The sequence below is a fragment of the Grus americana genome, chromosome 4 (assembly GCF_028858705.1).
Source record: "Grus americana isolate bGruAme1 chromosome 4, bGruAme1.mat, whole genome shotgun sequence".
Taxonomy (NCBI): Eukaryota; Metazoa; Chordata; class Aves; order Gruiformes; family Gruidae; genus Grus; species Grus americana.
In genome coordinates this window covers 64294329-64319216 of record NC_072855.1, presented here as the reverse complement: position 1 = coordinate 64319216, position 24888 = coordinate 64294329, and the positions used below count along the sequence as shown (strand labels likewise).

Sequence of the window (24888 nt, the reverse complement as noted above, 5' to 3'; positions counted from 1 at the left end):
TCTCTCTCTTGTGCTTGTACAGCAATCCAAACTCTGCTCCGTAGTGGGAATCCAGAGGGGCCACAGTCGCAAACAAACAATGCAACTAACCCTTCCCCTCCAAACATGCTGCCTAACCATCGTGCTTTCAAAACTGCTTACTTGATGAGATCGATGGTGTCGCTGAATATGCTGTAAGCTGATTTTGGTGCTGGTGCATCCGATTCCAAGGCAATCCCATATTCAATGAAGGCAAGGGCAGCATCGAGGTACTGAAAGGCCTTTCCAGTCTTCTCGGTCTATTAGGAAGAAAATTCCCATTTTTAGTCTAAGACAAAAACTACTTCTTTTAAGTGTACCTGAATTCCTTTCTTCTCCCTTGTTAGGCAGGATTTGAAGAAAGAAAAAGATGCAAGTCAGGCCTGTGGGTGATAATTAAAGGGTTCTCAACAGAACCCCTAATGCGGTCCCAATCATCAGCTTTATGTGCTCTGGCTATTTGTATCTCTTCCTCTTGCTCAACGTTCTCCTTGAGTAATTTATTATCTTCACATTTTTTGGATATTATTTTCTGATCTTGGAGGTCTGCCTCATGAGTGGCAGATAGGGCTTTCCCACTGCAGTATTCCCTCACTTCATTTTCACAGGTAAATGGCAAATAGCAACTATACATAATGTGACTGAGCCATAATTAGCAAAAAAACCCACGTTCATGCACACCGTTAAACTGCACAGAGCAGAGAAAGCCAGTTACATCTGCAAAGGGCACTTCCAAGTCTTGTTCACCAGCAACACAATTACCGTCAGGATCCTGACATTTCAGAGTAAACAGTCCTAAAACTAACTGTTCCATCTATCTTCCAAGGACTTTGTGATAGCCCTGCAAAGCAAACAGGCCTGCTATCCTCAGGCAACGTCAGTTCTGAATCCTATTCTCTAGGCATATTCTCTAGATGTGTTTATAACAAAGGGAAATTTCTGAACGTTTGGCAAATAAAGACAACCTCCCAACATATGAACTGAACATACTCCAAGTATGGAGTATGGAAGTAGTATTAGCCAGTGAATCTTATTCACACGCACGCACGCATCAGGTCCGAATGCAAAAGCTGGTTAACATTTCTAGCACAAGGCCAAGACTTACCATTGCATCAGCTTTGTGCTTCAGCCTCTTGGCCTCTTCTATGCAGTATTCTACTGAATGCTGTCTGAATTGGGGACAGAGAGAGGAAAAACAGAAAACAGAAAAAGGGTAGGATAATTATCAATTTTACCTTCATATCTAGAGGATGCTACAAGTCCAAACATCCTGTTTTGGTAAGCCTGTTACAGCCTTATCAAACACAAGTTACAATTATGATAGCCACTAAATGAATGTTGTCTGCATGTTCAGAAATACACAGCAGCTGAATGCGCAGAAAATGAACTGATTTCTTAAAAAAAAATCTATGTTAGAATAACATTGAAAATTTATATTTCAAAATAAAGCACCACCAACTTGAGGCCAAGTTTACTTCTTCACTCCCATGAAAAGATAGCTACGTGATCTCCTATCATTCCTCAAGTACAAAACCACAAATACATTTTGATTGAAACATATGGTAAACTTTGCAGTACCACACACTCATCTTAGATCAAAAGAGCTTGCATTCAAGTTATCTGCTTACAAGAGATATGGTCACCAATGCTTCTGCAGGCCTTGGTTTTAATCAATGCATAAGCAATGATAAAGTTGGACCACACACATTTCTGTGCACTGGGATAATCTATTTACCGTGCAAATGGCACACAGCCACCTGCGCACTAACAAAATGAGCAAGTAAAGAGTCATGCCCTCTCAGAAAAAGTCAGTTGCCTGCCCAGCACCTTGTCGCAGAAGAGTTTGCCACTTGTCAAGAATCAGACAAACCAAACCCCATCACTTGTAGGCAGGCACAAGAAACACCTCCAGAGTTAAAAAGTACCTAATTTCTAAAGTGGCTTCCCTCAAATCAAGAACTTTGCTTTGTGGTGGGTGGGACAAGTCCCAGATGTGAGAATGCAGTACAAGGCAGGTCTCAGACATCTCTCCCTCTCTCTTTCCTCCCAAAAGAACTGCTCATTAATAAGCAGAAACCAGAGTGGCTGCAAGGCCAACCTTGCCTGGTGTCTTCAGAAAGTACAGACGAGCGATGTAATACAAAAACTTACTTTTCAAACTTGAGTTGAGGTCTCCTTGGCTTGGAGGTACCATTTGGCAAAGAAGGCACTGGGAAAGGATTTGTGACATCCTCTGTAGATCCCTGGAAAAACCACAGAGTAAAGATAAAGCTGGTTAGACAGATACGTCTAAACCAATTCCAAAGCCTGGTTTTCCCAAATTTCAAGAGAAAATGTTTATTTGTCTCAGGCATAGTCTATTCTCCAGGCTCTCCCCCTCTTCTTACCTTCTTCTTCAGGACCCCCTCCAACAGTGGAAATGGAAACTTGGCTTCTTACCTAACTGCTAGTAAGGCTTAATACCATGCAAGGTTTTCCTAAGCATGGAGAAATTAAGTAGCAGGTTTCCTTGCACAATGGCTAAGACAGCAGTAAGGCTGCAAACAACACATTTTTCATGGCTGCTAGCCAAGGAAGGAATGGGTAATATCCATTCACACTTATTTCCAGCTTAACCACACAGCAATTGCTGATTCGCCATTACTAACTACAGTATCAGGAAAAAACAAGCAGTTAGAAGCCAGCTAATAGAGCATGCACAGTCTGGCTTAACACCGCCCCCCCCCCCCCCATATCCTAGACCACACACACCCAGCGACCAGTAAACGGCAATATAATTGAATTTTATAACCCAAAAATGCAAAGATCCAGCTGCAAGGATCATTAACAATTTTGTAAGCAAGCTATAAAACCTAACCAAGTTGTGGTCAAAGATATAGGTTGTTTTTTTCTTATTTTTAAGCAATCCACTCTTTCTTTTTGTAAAAACTTGGTTTTACACCAATATTGTACTTGCAGTTGCCTTCATTCAGAAACAGTTACTACCCTAAACACGATTCTCTTGCCTTTGTTTTTTACACGGTCACCCCTTCTCAGTATGTTTCATTGGCGAGATGAGAACAGATGATGGAAAGTCAGCAGAGAAGTTACAATTGCAGCCTTTCGGGCTAACAACATACAATCACAAGTAGCCATTAAAGAGACAAAAATGCTTCAAAGAGCTTTCTCTGGTGGCTGGTTTATCTCCCTTTTTTAATATCTGAGAAGCATGTTTCTTAAGACAATCACACCGTACCCATGGGTTGCAGGAAACATCCCGCCATTTATAACAGATACCTACTTTGATGTCCTTTGACAGTTCAGCGTGATTTCTCTCTTCTTTCTTGTGCTTGGACAACAAAGGATCCTTGTGGTTGCTCTTGTTCCTGGCAGTGTTATCCATGGCGGGCAGCTCGCCGCTCTCATTTCTGGGTCTCTTTTGGGCCATCTTGGTTGGCATTGGTGTGGGATGTGCAGGAGACATGGGTGGCAGTGGTGGGGGTAGCAGGAGATCTTTCTTCTGGGTTTCAGATGAAGATTTTGATGCTCTGGAGATGGGAAGTGAATTCAGCAATTGGAATAAATATGGCGTACATATTATATGTAGGGATTTTTAAAAAACTTTGTTACATCACGTACCGATTCTGTTTAAATTTCTCTGGAAGTGTGAGATGACTTGTTAAACATAAAGAATCCAACAAAAGCAAAATAAAACTTCAGAGACTTCATCAAGCATTAGATACCACATCTTCAGCTGCCAACAACATATAAACAAGTTGCTTTTCAAGTAGGAATAAGCCTCAGGATTTGTCCTTGGAGTAAAGACTTGCAGCCAGAATATCGGGATGTTGCAAAAAAGGCACCCTTCCAACACAGCCCCTTTTTTACTGAAAGAGGGAGGTAATTACAGCGACTAAAATCCCTAGGACAAATCACCCAACAAGGCAAATGAACTGCAGCACTGCCTTTCTCTCCCCATTACGGTAGAAAATATCTTCTATGGTTAGAGACACTCAACCTGACACTTGATCCTGTACGTGCTTTGACAGAATTAAACTGAGTTGTTCCTTTAAGACCTGCCAGCTCAACTAGACAACACTTACACAGTTGAGAGAATTCAAGTGAGAATCCTCTGTGCTTTTAAATGGCAGATACTATCACATTTAATAATATGGTGGCATATCAGATTTCTGATCATCTGAAGTTAGGATTACCAGGGAACTCTGGCAGCTCTAAGCAGCACCAAATAGCTCTAAACCCTGTTTCACTACTGCTCCTTTATATAATTTTTATTCAGCTTCTCAAAGTTTCCAAGAAAACACTGAGCAGTGAATCCCAATTCATGGACTGCAACATCAGAAGTGGAGGAAATTAAGTTAAATGCAGTGAGAAGACTGAAGCGTCATGTTGCACATCTTGCTTCATTCTGCTGTGCACAGGACAGTCTTCTCTCTTCCACAACTCACTTTTCCCATGGTACAGTCCCTGCTCACTGCACATATGCTCCCCAGCTTCACTACCTTGGTACAGCTGATGCTCCAGAGAGGACTATTTTACACAGAGCACAGCAGCATCCCCTGACCTGATGCAGAGCCCTCTCTCCCCAAAAATGCATCCTATTCTTCCCGCTCCAAAAGCCAGAACATGGCTAAAAGGGGTGCTCATTTTCACTGAGAAAAAGGGAGGAATGGAGCCCAGAATTAAAGCCCTTCCATTATTGCCACAGCTGAAATATCCTTTTGCCCAGCTATACGTTAGCACCAATGTCTCAGTGCTTTAAGAGTACATCAATGTCTTCTCTGCAGAAAAGCAGTTTACTCATATTGTCAGGACACAAACATCAATGTTACATACCAATCCAAGTCAATACCTCAAATTCAAGCCACAAGCAAGCAGGAATTGAATGCAGTGGCCCATGACTGACATATGAGCCTCCCTTCTTGGGAACACTGACCATTTGAAGACATGCTCTTGGAAGCATTCGCTCTAACAAAGACCTAGCCAAAAAGCTGATAGTATACTGGTATGCAAATTAGGGGGTAAGCAGATCTACCAGAAAAACTGCAAATGCTATGCTGGAATAAATGAGAAATTCCTGGTCATAAAGGCCACCTGAAATTCCACACTGAGTCATGACTAAAAGGCACGCTGGTTGTGTGTATGTTAGGTCGCATACAAAAAAGACAAAAACAACAAGACGATTCTAATGCAGAAGGGAAATGCTCCCTACCCCTACACATACAAATCTGTTTTCTGGACTTGGCTTTGCACATTTCAGCCCATACAACTTTGGGCCAGTCACAGTGAAAAGCCTATTGGCACTGCAGGATTTTGGTTTGGTTAGAGAAAGGGGGAGCCACATATCCACATGCTCCTGGAGCATCCCAGTTCAGTAGCCTTGCATGGCAGCAAGGTGAGAAAACAGAGCTCTGCAATATCTATCACATCTACCTCTGTGTTCTCAGCTGGGAGAAGACAGGTCCTACCTCAACAGACACCATGTGCACCCATAGCCAGCCAGTAAGTGCTATTCAAAGCCTGTAACCAGTGACAGCAAAAGCAGCTGAGGGAGCAGACACTATCAGCATTAACACCTGACTTTTCTTTCATCAGGACCTGTACAATTAAGAAAAGAGCAATGATCACCAAGTCAGAATTTATGGACACACAGTTACACTTAGTACAATATTCTTTCTCAAGAATATTCTCAAGCCAGAACTCTCTCTGCTGTGGATGTGATTGTTCAAGTTATGGGAACGAAGAGTCATGACTTCCAGGCCACACTTTCAGCTATTTCACCTGTTGGCAGTGGGAGTCTGAGCACAAAACTCAATTTGTCTGCACCTCAGTTTCTCCATGTGCAAAATATGTTCACATTGTCTCCTCACCGTACAAAGACTAAGAGCTTTAAACGCATGTGAAATATGAATCTGATAAAAAGCTTTCTGCTGCTTCACATACAATGAGAGCACAAACTTCCCCAAAGTAAGTATGACAGCAGAATCCAGACTGAGAAAGACATGGGCAAAGAAAAAGTTCAGAGAATCATAGAATGGTTTAGGTTGGAAGGGACTTTTAAAGATCATCTAGTCCAACTCCCTTCTTAATAGCATTTTAAGGCTAGTTTCATTTCTCATGAAAGAATAATTGATACTTAAACTCTCAAGTCTTACTCACCTAGAATCACAGAATAGAATCATAGAATAGTTCAAAGGTCCCTTCCAACCCAAAGGTCCTCTAGTCCAACTTGCTGCAATGAGCAGGGGCATCTTGCACCAGATGGCAAGTTCTCTTGTCATTCCCTGAAACCTCTAAACTATTGTGCAGAATAAGCATAGGCTATTCCCCACAGAACAGCTGCCACCTCCCAGATCATCTATGGCAATCATCTGCTGACAGATTACCACCACTGTAGTTTGGAGAAGAGGAAATGACTCCTGCATCCCAGCAAGCAGGCAGTCTACCACACTGTTTGCAATTCAAACAACACACAATTTTTTTTTTTTTGCACAAATTTGGTTCCTGCATCTGGTCTGAAAGACAGCAGTGCAAATGGTTGCCTACAAGCTTAGAAGGAAAACTGGCAATTACATTTCTTGCAGCATAAACACATTTTTTGAGCTATGTGTGGATCAGAGCATGCAGCAATATAAGCTGCAGGATGGACAAGTTCATGTTTAAAATGGTGAAGCCTTCATCTCCGTCTCAACTGTTAGAAATCAGGACAAATGCCATAACATTCAACACTTTTGCAGCAGTGTAAACTAAGCATGGGAGGATGACTAGCCACTGAAACATCAGCTTGTGCTTGAATAATTAGAATCATAATCCTCAGTGTTAAGAAGGGAAAAGAAGATAGGTGACACCCAAGTATCACTTCACATCTGCAACAAATGAAAAGGTGAATACATTACATTCCCATAGCCACATGGTTGGTTCCAGGATGTAAAGACAAATACGCAGCAGATTAAGTTTCAGAAGGTACATTATGTTATAAGCAAACTCAGGTATAAGGACAGGAGATATAGTTGCTTGCCTTAACCTTTTTAAGAAAGACTCAGTTTTATGCATCTTTCTGCCATCCCACCACTGTATACTCACTTCAATTTATTGGAGTCTTTGTTAGCTGAAGACTGCAATGATTTTGTCTCTTTTTCTGATTTTGTTTTCTTCCTATCAATCTCCTTCTCCACTTCCCTCTAACAGGAAGAAAAAAGAAAAAAAGAAAAAAAAAAATCACTCAGGTTTTGAAAGTTCATGTAAAGTACAGACCAACACAGCTAAGTTTGATTCTGGTTAAAAAAAGAAAAGATAAGATACTGGAACTGACAAAGTAGAAACCCAGAGCACAGCAGATACAGATTTCAGACTCTCTGACAAATATCCTAAAATGACATTTTAGCTACTATTGCTTGGATAGATGAATTATTTTGTAGTGGCAGGGATGGAACTGCTAAACCTCTTCCTGCTCCTAGTAATCAAAATTAAGGCACTTCGGTTGCTGAAAATAAGCATTTCATCTGTTCTGGATGGGCTTTTTTCTCCTACTCAGTATGAATCGTACAGAAATGTATTCAGATTCCTCCCAGCAAAGTCATGAATTGCAAGCAATTCTGTTTTGTGATACACCTTATCAAAGGGAAGGGAAAAACTGCATTCACAGGAGAGTTAGATCACTCAGATTTCCCAGATGTGCAGGGGTTTTTGGTTTTATTAACAAGAATCTGATATAGGCGAAATTTTAAACAGTCAATTAAAATTGCTGCCACTGTCTATCAGAAGAAGAGGAACCATTAAGGCAGAGAGGTAATAAATAATACTTTTTTAATTGCACTCCACAGACCTTACAATACAAAGCACGCAAATCATCAGCTCACCCGAATGAAAAACTTCAGAATAATTTGCTACAAGCCAAGAAAATGTAAAAGAAAGTGCACTTATCAGTCAGCGTTACCCGTAGCGTGCCTGGTGGTAGCCAAAAGCATTACAGGACTTTGTCTCTCTCCCAAGAGTACATCCAGGTTTATGTCACTGTGATGGAACTCAGCGGGTTGTACTCGGCACAGAGTCTGCTTCTGGCAGTGCGCGCTCAGGGCAAGGCTCCAGCACCTATATCACATCTTTAACTGTTTCTCAGGTTGAACTCCACGCTGCTGCAAAAGATGTCTGACAGCTGTACCTGACCTAGCTGGCTGCGATGAAGCCTGAGCCTCCAAGGACACTGATGCACACTGACATAGTGCAGACGGTGAGGCTCCGAGGTGGGTTTTCCTGCAATCAGACACTCAGACTGCAAGGGAAGACATGTCTACTATCAAACAGCTCCTCTCTTGGGTCTTTGAGACAACAGGAGAAGCGGCAGATTTACTGCCTGTTTACCTTTCTCCTGCTGCTCTGCAAGAGGGGTACTTGCTAGGGTCTCTCAAGTTTCTTCACCATTTCCCCACTCTTCTCAATTCTCCCCCACAACTATGGGAAGTTCAGAAAATGACAAGACTAGATGAAACCCACGCGGCAACCAAGGTTATTCACCCACACATGCTAAGCCACCTGCTTTGTGAGGAGGACCAAAAAGGTACACAGGCATTGAAATACTCACAGTGAATACCCATTTACCATAAGGCCTGCAGCCAACTCTTTGTGCAGCTGAACCAGCTGGCTGGAAGTACATTCACAGTCCCCTTTGGGAGTTAGCTTTCCAAAGAACACTTGTGAGCAAATACCATCTCAGTTAAATAAAGGGCTGTCTTGTAATTCAAGGGAGAGCAATAAAAATAGCTGAAGGACTCTGCAAAGGGGTCTCTGGAAAGCACCTTACTGGATACATGCATCTTGTAAGCATTAGCATTGCTGCTAGCACCACAGCAGCTCCAGGGAAAATCAAAGAAGTTATGTACGTACTTATCCAAGCACTGAGATCCAAAGCAAGGGTTAGTGATTGTTGTTACTATCAGTAAACCTGGTTCAGTTAAAAGTCTGCATTTATGGAAAAGCGAAATGCATGCGGCTGCTGCCATCACCCCTAGTAATAACACAGTTCACACCTGCAGAATTCATTCCTCTTTGTGTAAGCAAGCAATCACAGCTGTTTCATGGAAATACATTACTCCACACAGGAAAAGAGTACACAACTCAGACTGAGGTGGCTTGGCTAAAGGCAGCAGAAGGTGCATACATGGACAAAACTGAAAACCACAGACCAGGGGGCCTGGGTCAGTTCTCCCTCAGGCCAGCCCCATAAACTACAGGCAAGGTGCTCTCCCATAAGAGACATTAAACGGATAGGAATGACTGACAGTCTGGGAAGTGCTTTAGGTACCGTGTTGCTTTTAAAGAGGTTGCAGAGGGAGCCCTGCACCACAGCCCTACAAAGCTCTGCTTGGGTTGAAAGCTGGAGAAGCCCACAAATGCTACCGGTGGGCTGGCCAGCCATATGCTGACACAGTCTGCTGCTGAAAGCAACTCTGACATAGGAGGGCTGGGGTTTTGTTGTCTGAAAAAAATAGTATTTCAAGAAAACACAGCAAAATTTTTTAAAATGCCAAAGCATTTGTTAGCTTACAGGGCTTTTCATTTGCTCAGCAGGGGATATGTGGACAGTTTTGATACATGGTGCCTTTAGAAGTTTGATAACACCTTTACAGGAGGAGCATATTGGGTCTACTCCCAACCTACGAAGCAGAAATTAACTCTCTGAATGGGTTTTTCAAACACCACCTTAGTCCGTGTACAAACCCACCTCTACCTCCACCTCTCACCTTCCTCTTTTGAAGAGAATTGTCAGGAGTGTCTGTGGTTTTCCTCTCCAAGTCCTGCTTCCTGGCACCGGGGAGTTCCTTGGCCTCTGCTTTCTTCTGGTGACTGCCTTTCTCAGGGGGCTGAGGGACTCTTGACAGGAGAGGGAGATCTATTTTCACCACGAGGGATTGAGGGGTAGAGGAGTCCTGCACTGGCGAGAGCAGCTTCTTCTCCTTGATAGGCAAGGGAAGTTTCTCCTTGTGAAAATCCTCTCTGGCCACAATGGCAGGCCTGTGGCCACTAGTCCTGGTGGGGGTCGTGCCCTGGCCTTGAGGAAGGGGACTGAGAGCGAGATGTCCCTGTGCACTGCCAAGCAAAACATCTCTCATGAGCTTGGGGTCTGAGAAGGGTTTGGCGTCGGCCTGGTGAGTGCTCTTGTGCTTTCTGTTCTCAGGGGGCTCTTGCAGTGTCGGCTTCGGATCTTTTCTGTCACTGGATTTTGGCTTCTCTTTCGTTTTGACTTTTGGCTTGTCTCTGGAAGACTGATCTCTCACCTCAAATGGACCAGGGTCACTGTCCACCTTCAGGCCTCCCTTGGGCCTCTCATGCACTGGGGCCTTGCCAGGCTGTTTGATACCCACAGTCTGCCTGGGCGAGGGCTCCTTGGTGCACACGGGAGACTTCTGGCAGTTGCGTTTGGTCGGAAGATGAGTGTCCTGAGGAGCCCTGGCTGCTTGGCCAGAGCTCTTGTGATGAGGCTCCCTTGGCTCGGAGTGCTGGTGGGGGGAATTGCTGCTGATGCCCTGCCCTTGCTCCTTGCCCTCCTCACATCCATCCCCATGGGTGATTTCACTGAGACTCTCTGTTGGCACTGCTGGTGGGTTCACCTTGGTTAGCCAGTTGTCAAGCTGCCACTTATTAGAAGTTGGTGGGTCAGGCTGCAGACAAAAAGAGAAAGGAACGATGCTCATAGCCTTTATGGGCTATTTCCATCCTACCACAGCTTACCAGAACCCAGTAAAATTTTCCCTTTTGTTGAAAGAGCTTGAAAGTGAAAGACCAGACAGATGAGACAGTGGGGATGTTCTAGCATGTGCACGTCAACACTTATTGCAGAAACACAGACCTCATTTTTGCACAGGATCAGTCAAATGTGTCGCACAGTGTTCCTAGATCCCTCCTAGCCCTACCTGTCACTCAGTAAGAGACCAGTCTACATGAAAGCTTCACCTTAGTTTGCCACGAATCAACATCATTGTGCAATCAGACAACATCTAAAATAAGCAGCAATTGTAAAAACAGATTAGGTACTGTCCTCACAATGCTTTTGGAAAGTGCACACAGCACTGCTTTCAAAACGGACGAGGAGCTGTGCCAGCCATCGCATCTTACTGAAGTCTGACAGGTAGGCTGTCAGGCTCTGTGGTTTAACCAAAAGAAAACCATTCACCAAAAGAAATTGTACGGCTAGTACATCAAGTCCAGCCTCTTCTGAATCCTCTGCCTACAAAACCCCAAACTCGCTTCCCTCTGGGTCAAACGATGCATGAGCAACAACCAAGGTCTGAAGGCCTCTGGAATCACGGTCAGATAACATAATGTGGTTGCCACAAGCCCTGCCTAATCTAACAGTAGTCTGACAAATTATGAGAAAAGCAAACCAAACTAACCCTAAAATAGACAACAGAAGCTGTAAATCTGGGACCCGTTCTGAAAATACTATGTATGTGTCAGCATCACTCAAACATGTAGCTCTTCATCTGGGCATCATCAGAGCACAGTTACATTCCCGCCCTCACTGATTCTTCCCAGTCACAACTCTCGTTTCTGAGAAGAGACACAATTCTTCCTCGAAAAGAGAAAGCCTAGTACATGAAAGGTTTTCCAAGACTAATGAATCCCTTCCGCCATGATTTTCTTCTCTATCCAGACTCAACTCGCTGTAGAACATGTGGATAAAAAAGAGGTATCTTCAACTGTGTTTGTGTAAGTCAATCAAGAAACCTGGTTTAAAACATAGTTTCGTTTTACCATGGGTTTGTAAGTATAATTAAATGACAAATTCCATTATACTTTTCAGATAACACAAATCTGCTCTATTTTCATTAGAATTTTAACTTCTTAGCCACTGAAAAGCATTTTTTTTGTCAAACACAAAAAAAAAACCCCACAGCCAAAAGACTTAGTAAACTTGGGTTTAGAATGTAGGTAGCTATCAGAAAGTGGCATACTCTGATCCTTTTCTAGCACTTCTACCACTGGTTATCTTGTTTGTGATCTACACCATCATAAGGGTTTTCATCAGGTTTTCCAAACAGAAAGGATACTAAGAGATATTTTTATTTAAAAAAAAAGGGAACTATTGCTATAGGTCTGTGCTTTTGCATGTGAAGAAGTGACTATAAACAAATGGGCCATGTGCACTAACTTGCTTCTCAAGCACCACAGATGAACAGTTTGCTGAACAAAAAAGGCTAAAATGGTCAATGGCAGATAGCTAGGACTTCACTAGATTGAGAAAGATCTTACAATCTAGTATTTTAAGAACAAACCAGGCAGGATTTGGTAAAAGAGGAGAATTATAACAACTGTTTCCTTCCAAAGACACCCACATTGTAGAGGGCAAAGCCTGTAACTGAACTGCTGGAGGGTAAAGTATATTAGTTGTGAGATGAAAAGACATGGCTTCTCAAAGCTTGTTTTCTGCCCATAAAATTCTCTCTTTTAAGGTAAAAGAAAAGAAAGCTAGGGCTGGGGGAGTGGGGGAGAAATAAATGACAAGACTTCTGGGCTTTGTGAGAGTAGCTCAAAACTGTCAGTGGATTGGTTTACATCGGCTGTGGTCTGTAGGATATAACCATGCACTTCCCCCTGGCCTGAGAATGTTTTGCAAGCTGCAGGAACTGTTCGAAACCATGGAACTTGAACACTTCTGGAGCAGATTTTTAAAAAATGCATGGTCCTTATGAAACTTTAAGGCACCAAGTTTCTCGTTGTCTGCTTTTCCCAATAAAAGCCTCAGAAATGCCAGTGCAGCACTATCTGAGCCAAATTCAACAGCAGCAAGTCTAAGCACATTCCAGCCCTTCCTGCGGGTCTGATCACTTCAGCTGCGCTCTGGGAGAAGCTGAATCTGTCACTCATGCACAGGAGCTGCGGGGAGGTGGCAGCTCCTCAATGTATCAGGAAACTGGCCTCACCCTGAAGCAGCCCATAGCCTCAACACCCAGAAAAGCCGCATAGGCAGAGGTGGCCCCCAAACATTCCAGAGAAGCTGTGCTTCTCATCTGCGCCTTGCTTGTGTCTCATCAGTGAAGGTACTAATTTCTCCAGGAATGCTAGACAATGATACCAAAGGAGAAGGGACAACACTTCAAGGTTAAGGATGTAAAAGTCTAATTATGCTGTTACTAAGGGTTATTTAATTGACAAACTCTAGAAGGTAAGTAAAGGGCAAGAAAAGTCTGATGATGCAGCAAAGATGCCAAGGGGACACCTGAACGATGATGGTATTTCAGGTGTCCTGTCCTGATTGCATTCAGACAGCAGAGAGTCTGAGGCAAGAGGCTGTATTAAGCAGCCTCTATATTTTATTTGCATTCACCTCAGGTGCTGATGCTCTTGGAGGGTCGTTTGCTTCACTGTCACTGGAGTTGCTCTCTGTCTCTGAGTCTGAAGAGCTGTCTGAGTCACTGGTGCTCCCTGACTCCGGGCTGCTGGAATGTGCTGATGCCACACTCTTGGGCTGGGACTGTAGGGCACTGCAAGGCCACCATGAGATAAAATTAGAAAGCAGCATGGGTGAAGGTTACTTACTTATTATATTGACATGGCAGGATTCAAAAATAAAACTGAAACCCCATGTTTTGGCACTGAGAGGTAAGGGGAGAAGGCCAAAGGAATATATTGCCATACTCAAAAGATAAAGCATTGGAATAAAAACCCTCTGGAAATAACAAACCCAGTCAGACAAATACGTATGCAGGACGTCACTGCTAAAATATGAAGCTGCGTTTAGCCAACCAAAGGTTAAAAAACTACTGAACAACTGAAACGGACAAGTGCTTTTGTGAAAGCCCCAACCCTCAGAAGAAAAATTTCCAATAAAGACTAACAAGACAGAAACATATATTCCAGGATGATTTCTGTTTTGTATTCTCCCCCTTAAGTTTTCACTTCTTCATCTGTGTTACTTGGTCAAGATGCTGTAACTGTTTCATTAACAGCCATGTCAAGCATCGGCGTTTTTTCCAACACCCTCCCCTACTCAAAATTGTTTTCATCCAGCACTGACAAGGGGAGTGGATGGAACTGAGGGAGAGCCATGACTTTCATGCACAGCTCCTTTTTGTTTTGAAGTGGGCTTACTTTTTTTACTTTGAAAACCGTTTCCCACATCAGTATCAACACATCTGTATGATTTTGAGGCAAGCTCCTCGCTGATCCAGACTGATATTGTGAGAACACACTATTTCAAGAGCTTGCAGAGGTGCAGAACATGCCAAGAATTGGCATGCCCTTCTGCAAGTCTGACTCTGTAGACCATTACCCTGTGCTTGAAGAATATAGATACCAAGCCAAAAATGTATGTCAGTGCTCTCCTATAGGAAAAATTCTGGGCTTCTCCACCTTTCTTCCTCTCATGCTGGCATGTGGCTGTTCAGTCTACCTTGAATATTGCTTCTGACTAACAATACATGGCAGGTACTGCTTACAATCAGCTGCCTTAGCAGGAGGAGTTGAAACAGCCTGAATAAGTCTACCTAACCCTTTCCTATTCTTCACCCACTTGGCTGTTTTGGGCTTTCTTCAGAACTACAACTGGACTCACACCTCAGCCGTCACTACTACAACTGAAAATCCCACTAGCTGCAGTGTGATCTCCATATACACTAGTGGAGGGGAAGAGGACAAAAGAATGGTACAGTTGGGAAAATACAATTCTGGTTCATAGGCAAAATTCAGCATGCCTGGATTATTCACTTCTAATTGGAGCTTTCTGTAAACCCCCACACAACCAAAGCCAATTTTCAACAGCAGCTTCAGGCTGCTAGAAACCAAAGCCTGTGTCTACAAGAGAAACCAGGAACCCTTACCCAAAACCCCATATACAAAAAGTAGTTTTGTTTATCCTCCTTATTTGGTCTATCTAGTAGTTTGGGAACAAACCTGTACCTTGGAGGAGCAAGTGAAGAAGGTGGCTTTTCAACAACCTGTTTTGTGCACAAAAACAAAGAGGAGAGGGGAAGGAAAGGTTAGCTTAAGGAACTCAGAAGAATGCAACAAGTCATGATGATTTAAAGGGATGTCTGTGTGCCTAGTGTATAAAACATCTAAAACTGACTTGGTCGTCACCACTCTCTTCACTATCACTGAGCTGCAGGTCGTCCTGGAGCATTCTGAAAGACAACCAGAAGATAAATATCAGCCAAGGCAGACACATTTTCAAGCAGCAGACACTGAAAAAGACTCGGTTTGTGCTTGCCAAAACAAACCAACCTCCCACATCCTTTATGAACATTCAGCATGCTCAATCTCCTAAACCCTGTCATTACCTGAATGAATGATAAAATAACAACACACAACCTAGGCATTTTACTGTGCTTTCCAACTGATCTCGCGACTTTTTGCAATGGAGGTCAGTATCATTGGCTGCCATCTACAGACAACAAAGATGAGATTCTGTGAAGGGAATGCTCCTCAACAAAAGTTACCTACCACAGTAACACAGCCAAATGTTATCTAGCACACACTAACACAGCAGGGCGTGGTGGAAGAAGTCTGATCCTTGTACAGCAAGAAACTAGCACTCTATTAGCCCGCACTGGCTCCCCAAGGGGCAGAAAGCATCGTCTTTGCACCAGAAGCTGTGCACGTTCATGCTGCCTGCTCTCAGGGGCTGTGAATATTTCCTCTGTCACAGTGGTTCTCTTTTTGCTGTTGAAGTCTATCACACATACGTAAGTAAATGCCAAGGTCAAGCCTATCTCCTATTTCTTCTCTACAGAATGAACTTCATGCTCCTGCACACCTCAGTGGTAACCGTTAACATCAAGCCATTCACTCAAAGCAGTTTACAAGTGGGGAGGCACGCACTCTGTTTTACTATTGCTACAGTAGAGAGCAGGCTGCCTGCAAGTATTTCCAAAAGCATAATTTAGTCTTCTGCCTGCAGGCGGTAACTACTGCTTGCAATTTCAGTGCGTTGCTGAGGTCCTCAAAAGGCTGGAAGGGAAGGATTTGTGGGGAGGGACCTAAAGTTCTCCCAAATTGTTATCACCCTCTTCAGCAATCATGCAAGCATCCCAAAAGGAGTTGGTAAACAGACAGGCAAAACTCTTGCTATTCAAAAGCAGTGTGATTCAAATCTTAAAACTAGCTGGAGACCCAGAGAATTACAAAAGTCTCATTCCAAAAATGGGACAAAAAGCTTGGGAACTCAGACAGGGATTTTAATCAATCAGGTCAAAACTCTGTCAAAACCTTATTTCAAACTATGGCCTCTCTGTAAAAAACTTTTCTTATGCCCAAATAAGAAAAATAAGCCTCCAACCCCTCATGACAACACATTTTACAGCAAGAAAACAAATATGAAAAATCCCCAGTGAACCACATCACCTTGGAAAAGTGAGGAGATAATTAGTGTTCCTGATGCTTGTTAGGAAAAGGAAAACTACACAAACCTTCACACTCTTTCAAGCCTTCATGTCAGATTATGAACAAAGTGAAAAAGATTTATGGCTCTGTGGGTCACCTCTACTGACCCTGAGCAGTTTGCTTTTATCAGCCTGTGACAACAGAGGAGTAAAAACCTCGAATAAAGAAGTGATTGCCTTATTTAAATGCTATCCCCACTAACTAGACAAATTATTTTACACTCATATCGAAGCAGTTGACATACATGGAGATACTTTCATTAAAATAGGACCATGTTTACTGCCAAAGCTGGCCAGAGTCTCACAACAAACAACAGTTCCACAAGCCAGAAGTAACGAATCAGCTCTTGTCCAGGGACCAGGACGGCATGAAGGAACCTCAAAGGTCTCCTCTGCCTATCAGTACAGAGCCAACCCCTCCCGCAAAGGTACTGACCCCACAGTCTCTGAGTACCTCTCTCTCACTGATGCAGAAGAGGCTCTCAGTGCCACAAGGGCTCTGTCTAATTACCCCCCCAAAGACCTACGTGCTTTCTTTGTTCAGGCATTTTGACTTTGCCATTCCCCTGTGACTATCCTTACTCCATCCCCCAGCCTCTGCTGCCTCATTTCCTCACACACCTTCTCAGTGGAAATCACCTCTTGCCTCTATCTTTTAGAGTAAACACTGAAGGGAAGCGCTATGAGACACCACCTTGGAAAACAAGGCCCCTGAATTTCCTACAGAAGGCAAACAGCACACAGTCTGCAACAGTCCTGCACACGTCAACTGCACACATGGGCTAGAGCAGAAGCTCACTGCCAGTCCGCTGAGACACAAAAAGGAAAAAAGAAGAATAGCAGCAATACAGCCACTCTCCACACTCCCGGGCAGTTTGGCCAAACGTCTACTGACATCTCAATTATATTATTTCCCCAATCCATTAGGGGAAGCAGTCCTTCAAAGGTGATAATGAACAAACTTCAAGTGATGATAAAAAGTTCTGAAAGTGTTCTTGTTTTTTGTTTTAAGAATTGTGAACTACAGATGCATTTCCTTTAGAGGTAAGAGGATACTGCAAGGAAACACTAGCTAGATCTTCTTTTAAATCTGATTTAACTGTTTGTAATAAAAAGGACTGCCTTTTTCACCTGAACTGCTGGTAAATAAAATACATCAGCATAAAAGAACATTGCAACTACTTAAGCTCAATTTAGGATCAAGGAAGAACACTAAAACTTTAAATGAGTCATACTTCTGCAAGGATAGACAAGGCCAGTTTCCCCAAAACAAGGTTTCAACAAATAGCCTAGTTAAAGAAAGTAAATCTGCTGTAATAATTTTAATGCTTTAATTAGCTCAGGAGTTAATAGATGCCAAGTTTTCATTTGCAGGACCTGTTCATTTGCAGCTTATACACATACTATCAATCTTCTTGTAAAGCTATTTAAAAAGAGCTCTTTTAGCGAGAGAAGCAGCACTAAAATTAATATCACTTGGCAAACAACCCTGCTGAAAGCACAGGCTGGTCCCTCTCTGCCAACCAGGTTAAAAGACGCATCACCAAGAATGAGCTTGGCATCTCTCTTTTTAAAAGAAGGGCTACTTTCATTCCAGCGCAGCCAGGTGCTAACTTCAGGGCTGTATTCAAGAATGAAAGCCATCTGGGAAACCCTTGCATGCTCTGTAAAGCTGAATGCTTAATTTGGGCACACAGATGCACTGGGATTTCAACTTCTAATTAACCAGCACAAACGCTGTTTGTTTTCAGCCAGCTACGCTTTGTAACGTGAGCTACTCCAGGCAGCTGAATTTTCAGACAGTCATGTGCGCTTTGAACAGCAAAGAAAGCAAGCCCTGTTGTGCGAATGAAAACAAAAACAAAACAAAAAAGAAGGGATGCATCAGTTCAAGGGAAAGATGTAAAGGAAGTCCTTGGGCGAATCTTGCTTGATTCCATTTTGGACATAAACCTAGCCACTCTGTTCCTCCTGTTTCAACTGCTTTTGTTGACTGTGGGTACCCACGTCCCTGGCAGATGAGCGCTGTCTCTTAAGTGCCCACAAGGATGCTGAGCAGAGAGGGGATGTTGGCTAAGGACAGAGCTATGCAGCGTGCCAAATTTACAATTCTGGACCTTTGGGGTAAGAAAGGAGTATTTTCAGATTCTTGTCTACAGTAAATTCTCTTCTCTCTCTGCCACCTGGAAAACTGCCTAAAGTGCTAGAGGGATTTTTACAAGCAGCTGAGAAGAGTTGAAATAAGATGATGGTTGTAGGGTACCTGAGGAGGAAGGCAGAGCCTGGAGCAGTTGAAACTAGTGTTTTTAATAGTGTAATGAAAATTTCCAGAAATTGTTCAGGAGGAGCGAGCTGGGGTGGAAGGAGGAGGAGCAAAATGGATTAAGGGAGTAGTTGACTCCTCAGCCAGACTCTATCCCACACTCCCAGCCAGTGAGGACTCCTCTGCATGATGCTGGAACAGTATGAAAAGGGTTGGTTTACAGATCTTAAAGAGCTTGAGTGCAAAATTCTACAATCTCAACCAAGATGGAGAGATGCTCTTCCTCTGACTTGTGACTAGCCTAGTTTTGTTGTTTATTTTTTTTTCATTAAATTGTTCATGATAAAGAAAAGGAAAACAAGTGGAGTAAGCTTTGTAGTCTGTAGTTTGCAGCCTTCCATGGAACAACATATCATGGAGAAACATGAGATCTTTATATTCAGCAATTGCCTTGCACACAGACCCCTTAGCCTTCCAGACGTGTAAATATTTCTATTTGTTACTCGGGGCTCAGAACTTATCTATTCTGCCATCTGGCCAGGTTAATCCTGAACAACTAATGTCAGCCCACACAAAACTACTTTCAAGCAATTTCTACCATTAACCTAATTAATAGATAACTACTTTCACCTACAAGGACAGTTCAAAGTTATTTTATCCACCAACTTAAAATTTTCTATTGGAGCTATTCATTTATTAGTTGGCACTCCTTCCTAGCCTTGTACAACTTTGTAGTGATTATGCATAAACATATCACACAGACTCAAATTCTAAGAAGCTTTCTTGTGAGAGAACACATAACATGATAGGGAAAAGAAATATATAAATAAAAGTAGAAATATATAAATACTATTTAAAAAAGCTATGATCTTCACCCCATTTTACAACTAGCTAACATTATTAGAATATAAATTGAGGTTTTTAGAAAGTCTACATGAAGGTTTTATTTGTTTTAAATAAAAATAAAATTAGGACTACACTTATTAGAAAACTTTGCCTTGGGCAACTGCAGAAAGTTATACCATATGATTGCTTTAAAATTTCACCCCTAGTTTTCACAGTTGTTTTCATAGCTGTAGATTTACTAGCCTTCACAGGCTTCAAAACGATATGCAGAATAGATCAGAATCAGTTTGTATCCCTTATAATTTACATCAGTTGAATGCATTATTAGTAATTTGAATAGCGCTAAGTGTGACAAGATGTTAAGGAGCCACAGATTAAAAGAGCAAAAAAACCCTTCAATCTGGTACATTAATAGTTGGGGTTTTTTTCCTTCAGTTTGGTTTTGTTTTTAACACAGTCATTATAATCATGAAACAGTAATGTTTCTGTTGGTGAAAATTCCCTGCACCGAAGTTTTCTGAGAAAAATCAGACTGATAAAACCTTAATCTTTGGAATCATCGAGTAAGCCAAATGTTAATTAATTCCAGGTTCTTTTAGTTAACTGCACAGTAGAGATGGGAACTGAGTTTGGTTACTTACGATATTGTTGGTTGAGAACTAGGCAACGTTTTTGAAGGTGCGTCATACTGTTCTGTAAATCAAAAATGAATTGGTTGGTTTTATTTGCCTTTACTTGTAGCGTATTTTACCCTATGATCTGTGAGCATCAGATTAGAAAGTCGCTTTCTTCCAGGACGTAATTGTTTGCCATTGAGATTATTCATCAATCCAAATGGGGTTTTCTAATGAAATACTGTTTGTTCTCTGCTGAACTGCTGCCTTAATTTCCAGGTAATGAATGTATACAATCTCTTATGCATTTTCTAATTTCATCACTGTTTCAACAAAGCACAGGAAATCGTGCTCCTTAATAAATGTAAGCATTTTATGTTCTCCCCAACATATAACACACACAACACAAAACTATCTGTGAATACACACACAACAGTGTTGTTTTCTTTGAATTTCTACTTACTCTGATTCTGTGCTACAGATCCTACATGCTGCGATTCCTAGAAAGAAAGGATAAAGTGCAAATTGAGAATAAAATAAGTAAGCTCTCTCTTAATAGAATCACAGAATGGTTTGGGTTGGAAGGGACCTTAAAGATCATCTAGTTCCAGCCCCGCTGTCACGGGCAGGGACACCCTCCACTAGACCAGGCTACCCAAAGCCCCATCCAGCCTGGCCTTGAAGACTTCCAGGGAGGGGGCATCCACAGCAACTTGTTCCAGTGCCTCAACACTCTCATCGTGAATAATATAATATCAATGATTTGTTTGCCACATGTTACTTAATGAAATAAATACTTTGACTAACTTGTCAAAGTATGACTCTGGAGTGTTCAATAGTCTAAGCTGGCCTGACATAGCCTAGCATGGACAAAAATAATATGTGCTACTGCCACCAAAAATGTGTTGCTCACACATTAGTGGTATGTGCATTTTTGAAGAAATATAAAAAAAAAAATTATAAGAGCTCCAAACACTTCTGTTTAACACAGCAAATATTTTTGTTGACAATAAAGAAATTTTTTTTTGTGCTACAACAGTTTCTGAAAAGCAGTCACATTTGAAGCCCATGTTCATTGAAACATTATTCATTCATCCTCCCCTCTGCCCCAAATATCTTACAACTCTAAAAATACAAAGTTTGCTTAAAAGATAAAAAAGAGGAAAGATAATTATGCTACCATATAGCCCACTCAAAAACAATTACTGAGAAGCACAATCTGATCTAATTCTCAGTAAAATGATGCGTTGCAAGCAGCTGTTACACAACTCGAGATCCATTGTGCTTTAATTTATCTGACTTCTTCTAAAGATAATCTGTCCTAACAGCCTTTATCTATGAAAGGGGGACAAAAAAAATCAGATGAAAACACATGCAAGAGCCGGAAAGCTCTCTTCTAATTTATCAAAAGCCCTAGCAAAAAGAGTGTGTTTTACCTTTGTTGGGAACGGAAATTTGGAAGGTTCTGCAGTACTAGGCGTGTGAATAGCTGTCAGGGGAGGTGGCCATGAGTGGGTCATTTCCTGGAAAGAGATTGAGAGAAGCAGCTTACAGTATTGTTGCTGATACACGCAGGTCAAGTTTTACGCTTAAGGGATTCACATGGATCTACCAAAAAAGTCCTTGTTGACCTGATCGTAAACCCGAGAGACAGTAGTGCAGCAGCCAGACCACGGTGAGGACTTGCTCCATTTCTGCAAGCACACTTACATTCACCAAGTTACAGCAATCTCAGTCAAGCTTGTAGAGAGTTAAGTACTTACTGTGTTTGCAGGATTAGGCCTCAGCCTTACAGCTATGGCAGTTAATAAAGGGAAAAGTAAATAAACCCCATATATGAGTAGTTCTGGGGTTTTTCAAAGCACAGGACTTTCCCATTACGGAAGTTCTTATATCCCCTTACAGCAACAACACTCCAAAAGGCTTTCGTAACTCGAGGAGGTCAGCCAGAGAGCTCTGACTGCCAGCCGTTCCCCATGCTATTCTGCCTGAAACATTGGCTTTTGCTCTGACCGATCAAGACATGTTTGATGCAGAGCTCTGGGACATGGTTTCAAACCAAAGAAAGAGACCGCCTGATGTGCTATGTCTTCAGGAATCCTTCTGCCTTGTTACCCCTCTCACCCACTATCACTACCAGGTACCAGCTTCTTGGGCTTAGCCAAGGTCCAAGTGAAAGCAGAAGACAAACATCACAGCCATGGGGCAGGGCTCAGCAGGCAAGATCAACCTCCAACCTGCCTCTTCTGGCACCACAGCTGGCCCCAGATGAATGTGCTAAAGCTTTGACTTGCACTGCAACAAACACACATGAAAAGCCTAGCACAGACAAGGATCTTTGTCTTGAACATAAGCCAAAATACTTTAATGGGGGCTAATCTAGATGAGGCCTTTGGGGAAGTTGGGGCTCAGGAATTCATAACCACCTTGTTGAAGTCACACAAGACAGACTTTTCTTGCCTCCTGATCCTCAAGTTTTAAATCCTGAAGAGCATAACAGTTGCTCCAAGAAGTGAACTCATATGGCCTGCCACCCTCTCTGTCTTTCCAGCAATAGTAATCTCAGAATTTCCCCCCAAGCCCAACATCACCTCTGTATTCAAGGTGTGCACCCACCATCCCCATCCAGAGCGGCTGTCATCACAACTGTTCCATGCCAATTTCCCAAAGAAAGCACAATGCAGAGTAACACAATACCTGCGCTTAGCTCAGAAAGTTAGGAATTATGGTGATGTTGAACACATCTCAAGATGAGCATGCACCACATGCAGTTTGCTCAGGGGCTTAAAAGAAATTAATGAGGAATGTGTCAGTGCAAAGTACATTTTTGTACTTGTAGCACCAAATAGACTGAGGTGTGAAAATCTCTACTGTGTCGTAATTTTCAAGTGCCATTTTTTCATCAAGGCACAAATATGAAAGTTCAGAAGTGTCCCTAGTTTCCTTATGTATTAGGAATAACATGAAATGCAAAGATTTAAAGGGAATGAAACCACATTGCTACCTTTGGCTCTATAAGCAGGGATCAGTGCAATCTATGTGGGTTTCTGTGCAAGAACTAGAAGCAGCCTACAACTAATCTGGGTAACTGATCACGTTATTACCACCCTTGCCTTCTCCTTTCTCTCCTCCCCACTATTGAGTTCGTTGCTCACTTCACTCACTAGCTGTGCGATCTATCAATAGCTGAATAAAACTCCTCAATATACTGTACTACACCTCTTTGTGTATTTGTACACGTATCCCTGTGGTTACTACAAAAATAGTGCTATGCATTGCTAAGAGGCAAAAAACCAGGATGTCTCATGAAACACTAAAGGATGCAGTACTTCCAGGCTGAGTACTTGTGCTGCACCACCAACCAGCACACAGCAGCTAGTGAGCACCTGTGCACAACTACTTTTCAGCTAAAACGCTGCTCCAACAACAGATTTTGAGAGCAATAAAGGCATCAGGATTTTGCAACCTAAAGCAACAGTGAGGGAAGTGAATCACAGAAACCAAACACCTCCATGAGGACTTCAGTGTCTCAGAATAGTATTTGACATCAAGGAACTGTCTTCTCAGTATCAGCATGACTGGCTGGCAGATCACAGTGCATTTTCACACTGTGCACAGTGAATGGGTGACACATACTGAGACCCAGCTACTGGGACCCTGTCCACTGCTCACAGAGCCAGCTCTGACACAAGGTTACAGTTTTACATTAGAGCTGGCTTAGCTCTGCAAGAACAGACTAGAATTACAGCAGAGGAGAAGCAGCCTGGCAGCAGTGCCACGGGCAGGTGGGTGGGAAGGACACAGGTGCATGCTCCCGTTCAGGGCCACGCTGCTGGGGCTGGCAGCATGGACAGGAGGCAGCACGTTCCGCACCTTTGGAGGAAGTGTGCTCAGTAATGGCAACTCCCTGCCTTGACAGGCTGTTTCAGATGACTTGTCAGTTTTGCTCTTGCACTACACCAGGCTGTATTACACTTAAATACTGAAAGACTGGTCTTACAACTCCAGCTGTATCTGAGGCTAACTCTTACCTTTACTTCTCCACAGCATACTCCAAAACACACTTTTAGTGATTGCAACACCCACTGAGAGAACAGAAGCAGAGCAATATTTTTTCCCACACAGACTAATGTGTGCAAAATATAAGCAAACACAGAGATATATTATTTAAGAGCACCTACCTTCAAAATGTCTTCAATGGAGTGGACGTCACTGGGGAAGGCTTGCTACAACAAGAAAGAGGGAAGCAGCATGAGTTTGTTTCATTTTTAACCAACTGACATAAGACAAACAGATGCGCTGATCAAACATTTGCTTACCAATGGTTCTATAAATTTCATGGAAGTCCATTAAGAATAAAATGCTTGCAAGAATTAAAAGGCCCATCAGAGGGACAGTTAATAATGCACTTCCACAAAGCCTGCTGTTTACAAGTCTTTAGTGGAAGACATATTCTAAGAAAGATGAGAACGAAGAAAAGTGAAACAAAGCTTATTAAACAATGGTGCTTGTTCCCCTGACAGGATTCCCCTTGTTTCATGACTTGTGTTCTTCTACGCACCCATGTGCGCACAACAGAAAAAGAGGCCAGTATAAAGCCCTAAGCTTGGAGAAGGCAAAGTAGAGGGGGTTTTAAGCGGAGGAATCATGCACCAGGCCCTCGAATGCCAGCTCTTGGACTCATAGGAACATCAACTGCCATTAAAAAATAGAAAAGCAATAGAATTGTAACTTGTGCAGTTCAGAATAAAACCTTGAACATTCCGCAGGGTAG

The 24888-nt window shown here is 42.5% G+C and overlaps 1 protein-coding gene across 2 annotated transcripts in view; it reads right to left on the bottom strand.

The window, feature by feature from the left end:
* Window positions 1-24888, bottom strand: part of AFF1 (ALF transcription elongation factor 1) — a 102185-nt gene that overhangs the window by 9256 nt on the left and 68041 nt on the right. For both annotated transcript variants that reach the window (XM_054823582.1, XM_054823583.1), the window contains 13 exons: window positions 24296-24340; window positions 21551-21637; window positions 20578-20614; window positions 20142-20193; window positions 15080-15134; window positions 14911-14948; window positions 13340-13496; window positions 9756-10673; window positions 7099-7196; window positions 3299-3545; window positions 2170-2261; window positions 1124-1187; window positions 142-278 (listed from right to left, as the gene is read on the bottom strand). In XM_054823582.1, the coding sequence (XP_054679557.1) occupies window positions 142-278; window positions 1124-1187; window positions 2170-2261; window positions 3299-3545; window positions 7099-7196; window positions 9756-10673; window positions 13340-13496; window positions 14911-14948; window positions 15080-15134; window positions 20142-20193; window positions 20578-20614; window positions 21551-21637; window positions 24296-24340 (2027 nt within the window). The remainder of the gene's footprint in view (window positions 1-141; window positions 279-1123; window positions 1188-2169; window positions 2262-3298; window positions 3546-7098; window positions 7197-9755; window positions 10674-13339; window positions 13497-14910; window positions 14949-15079; window positions 15135-20141; window positions 20194-20577; window positions 20615-21550; window positions 21638-24295; window positions 24341-24888) is intronic.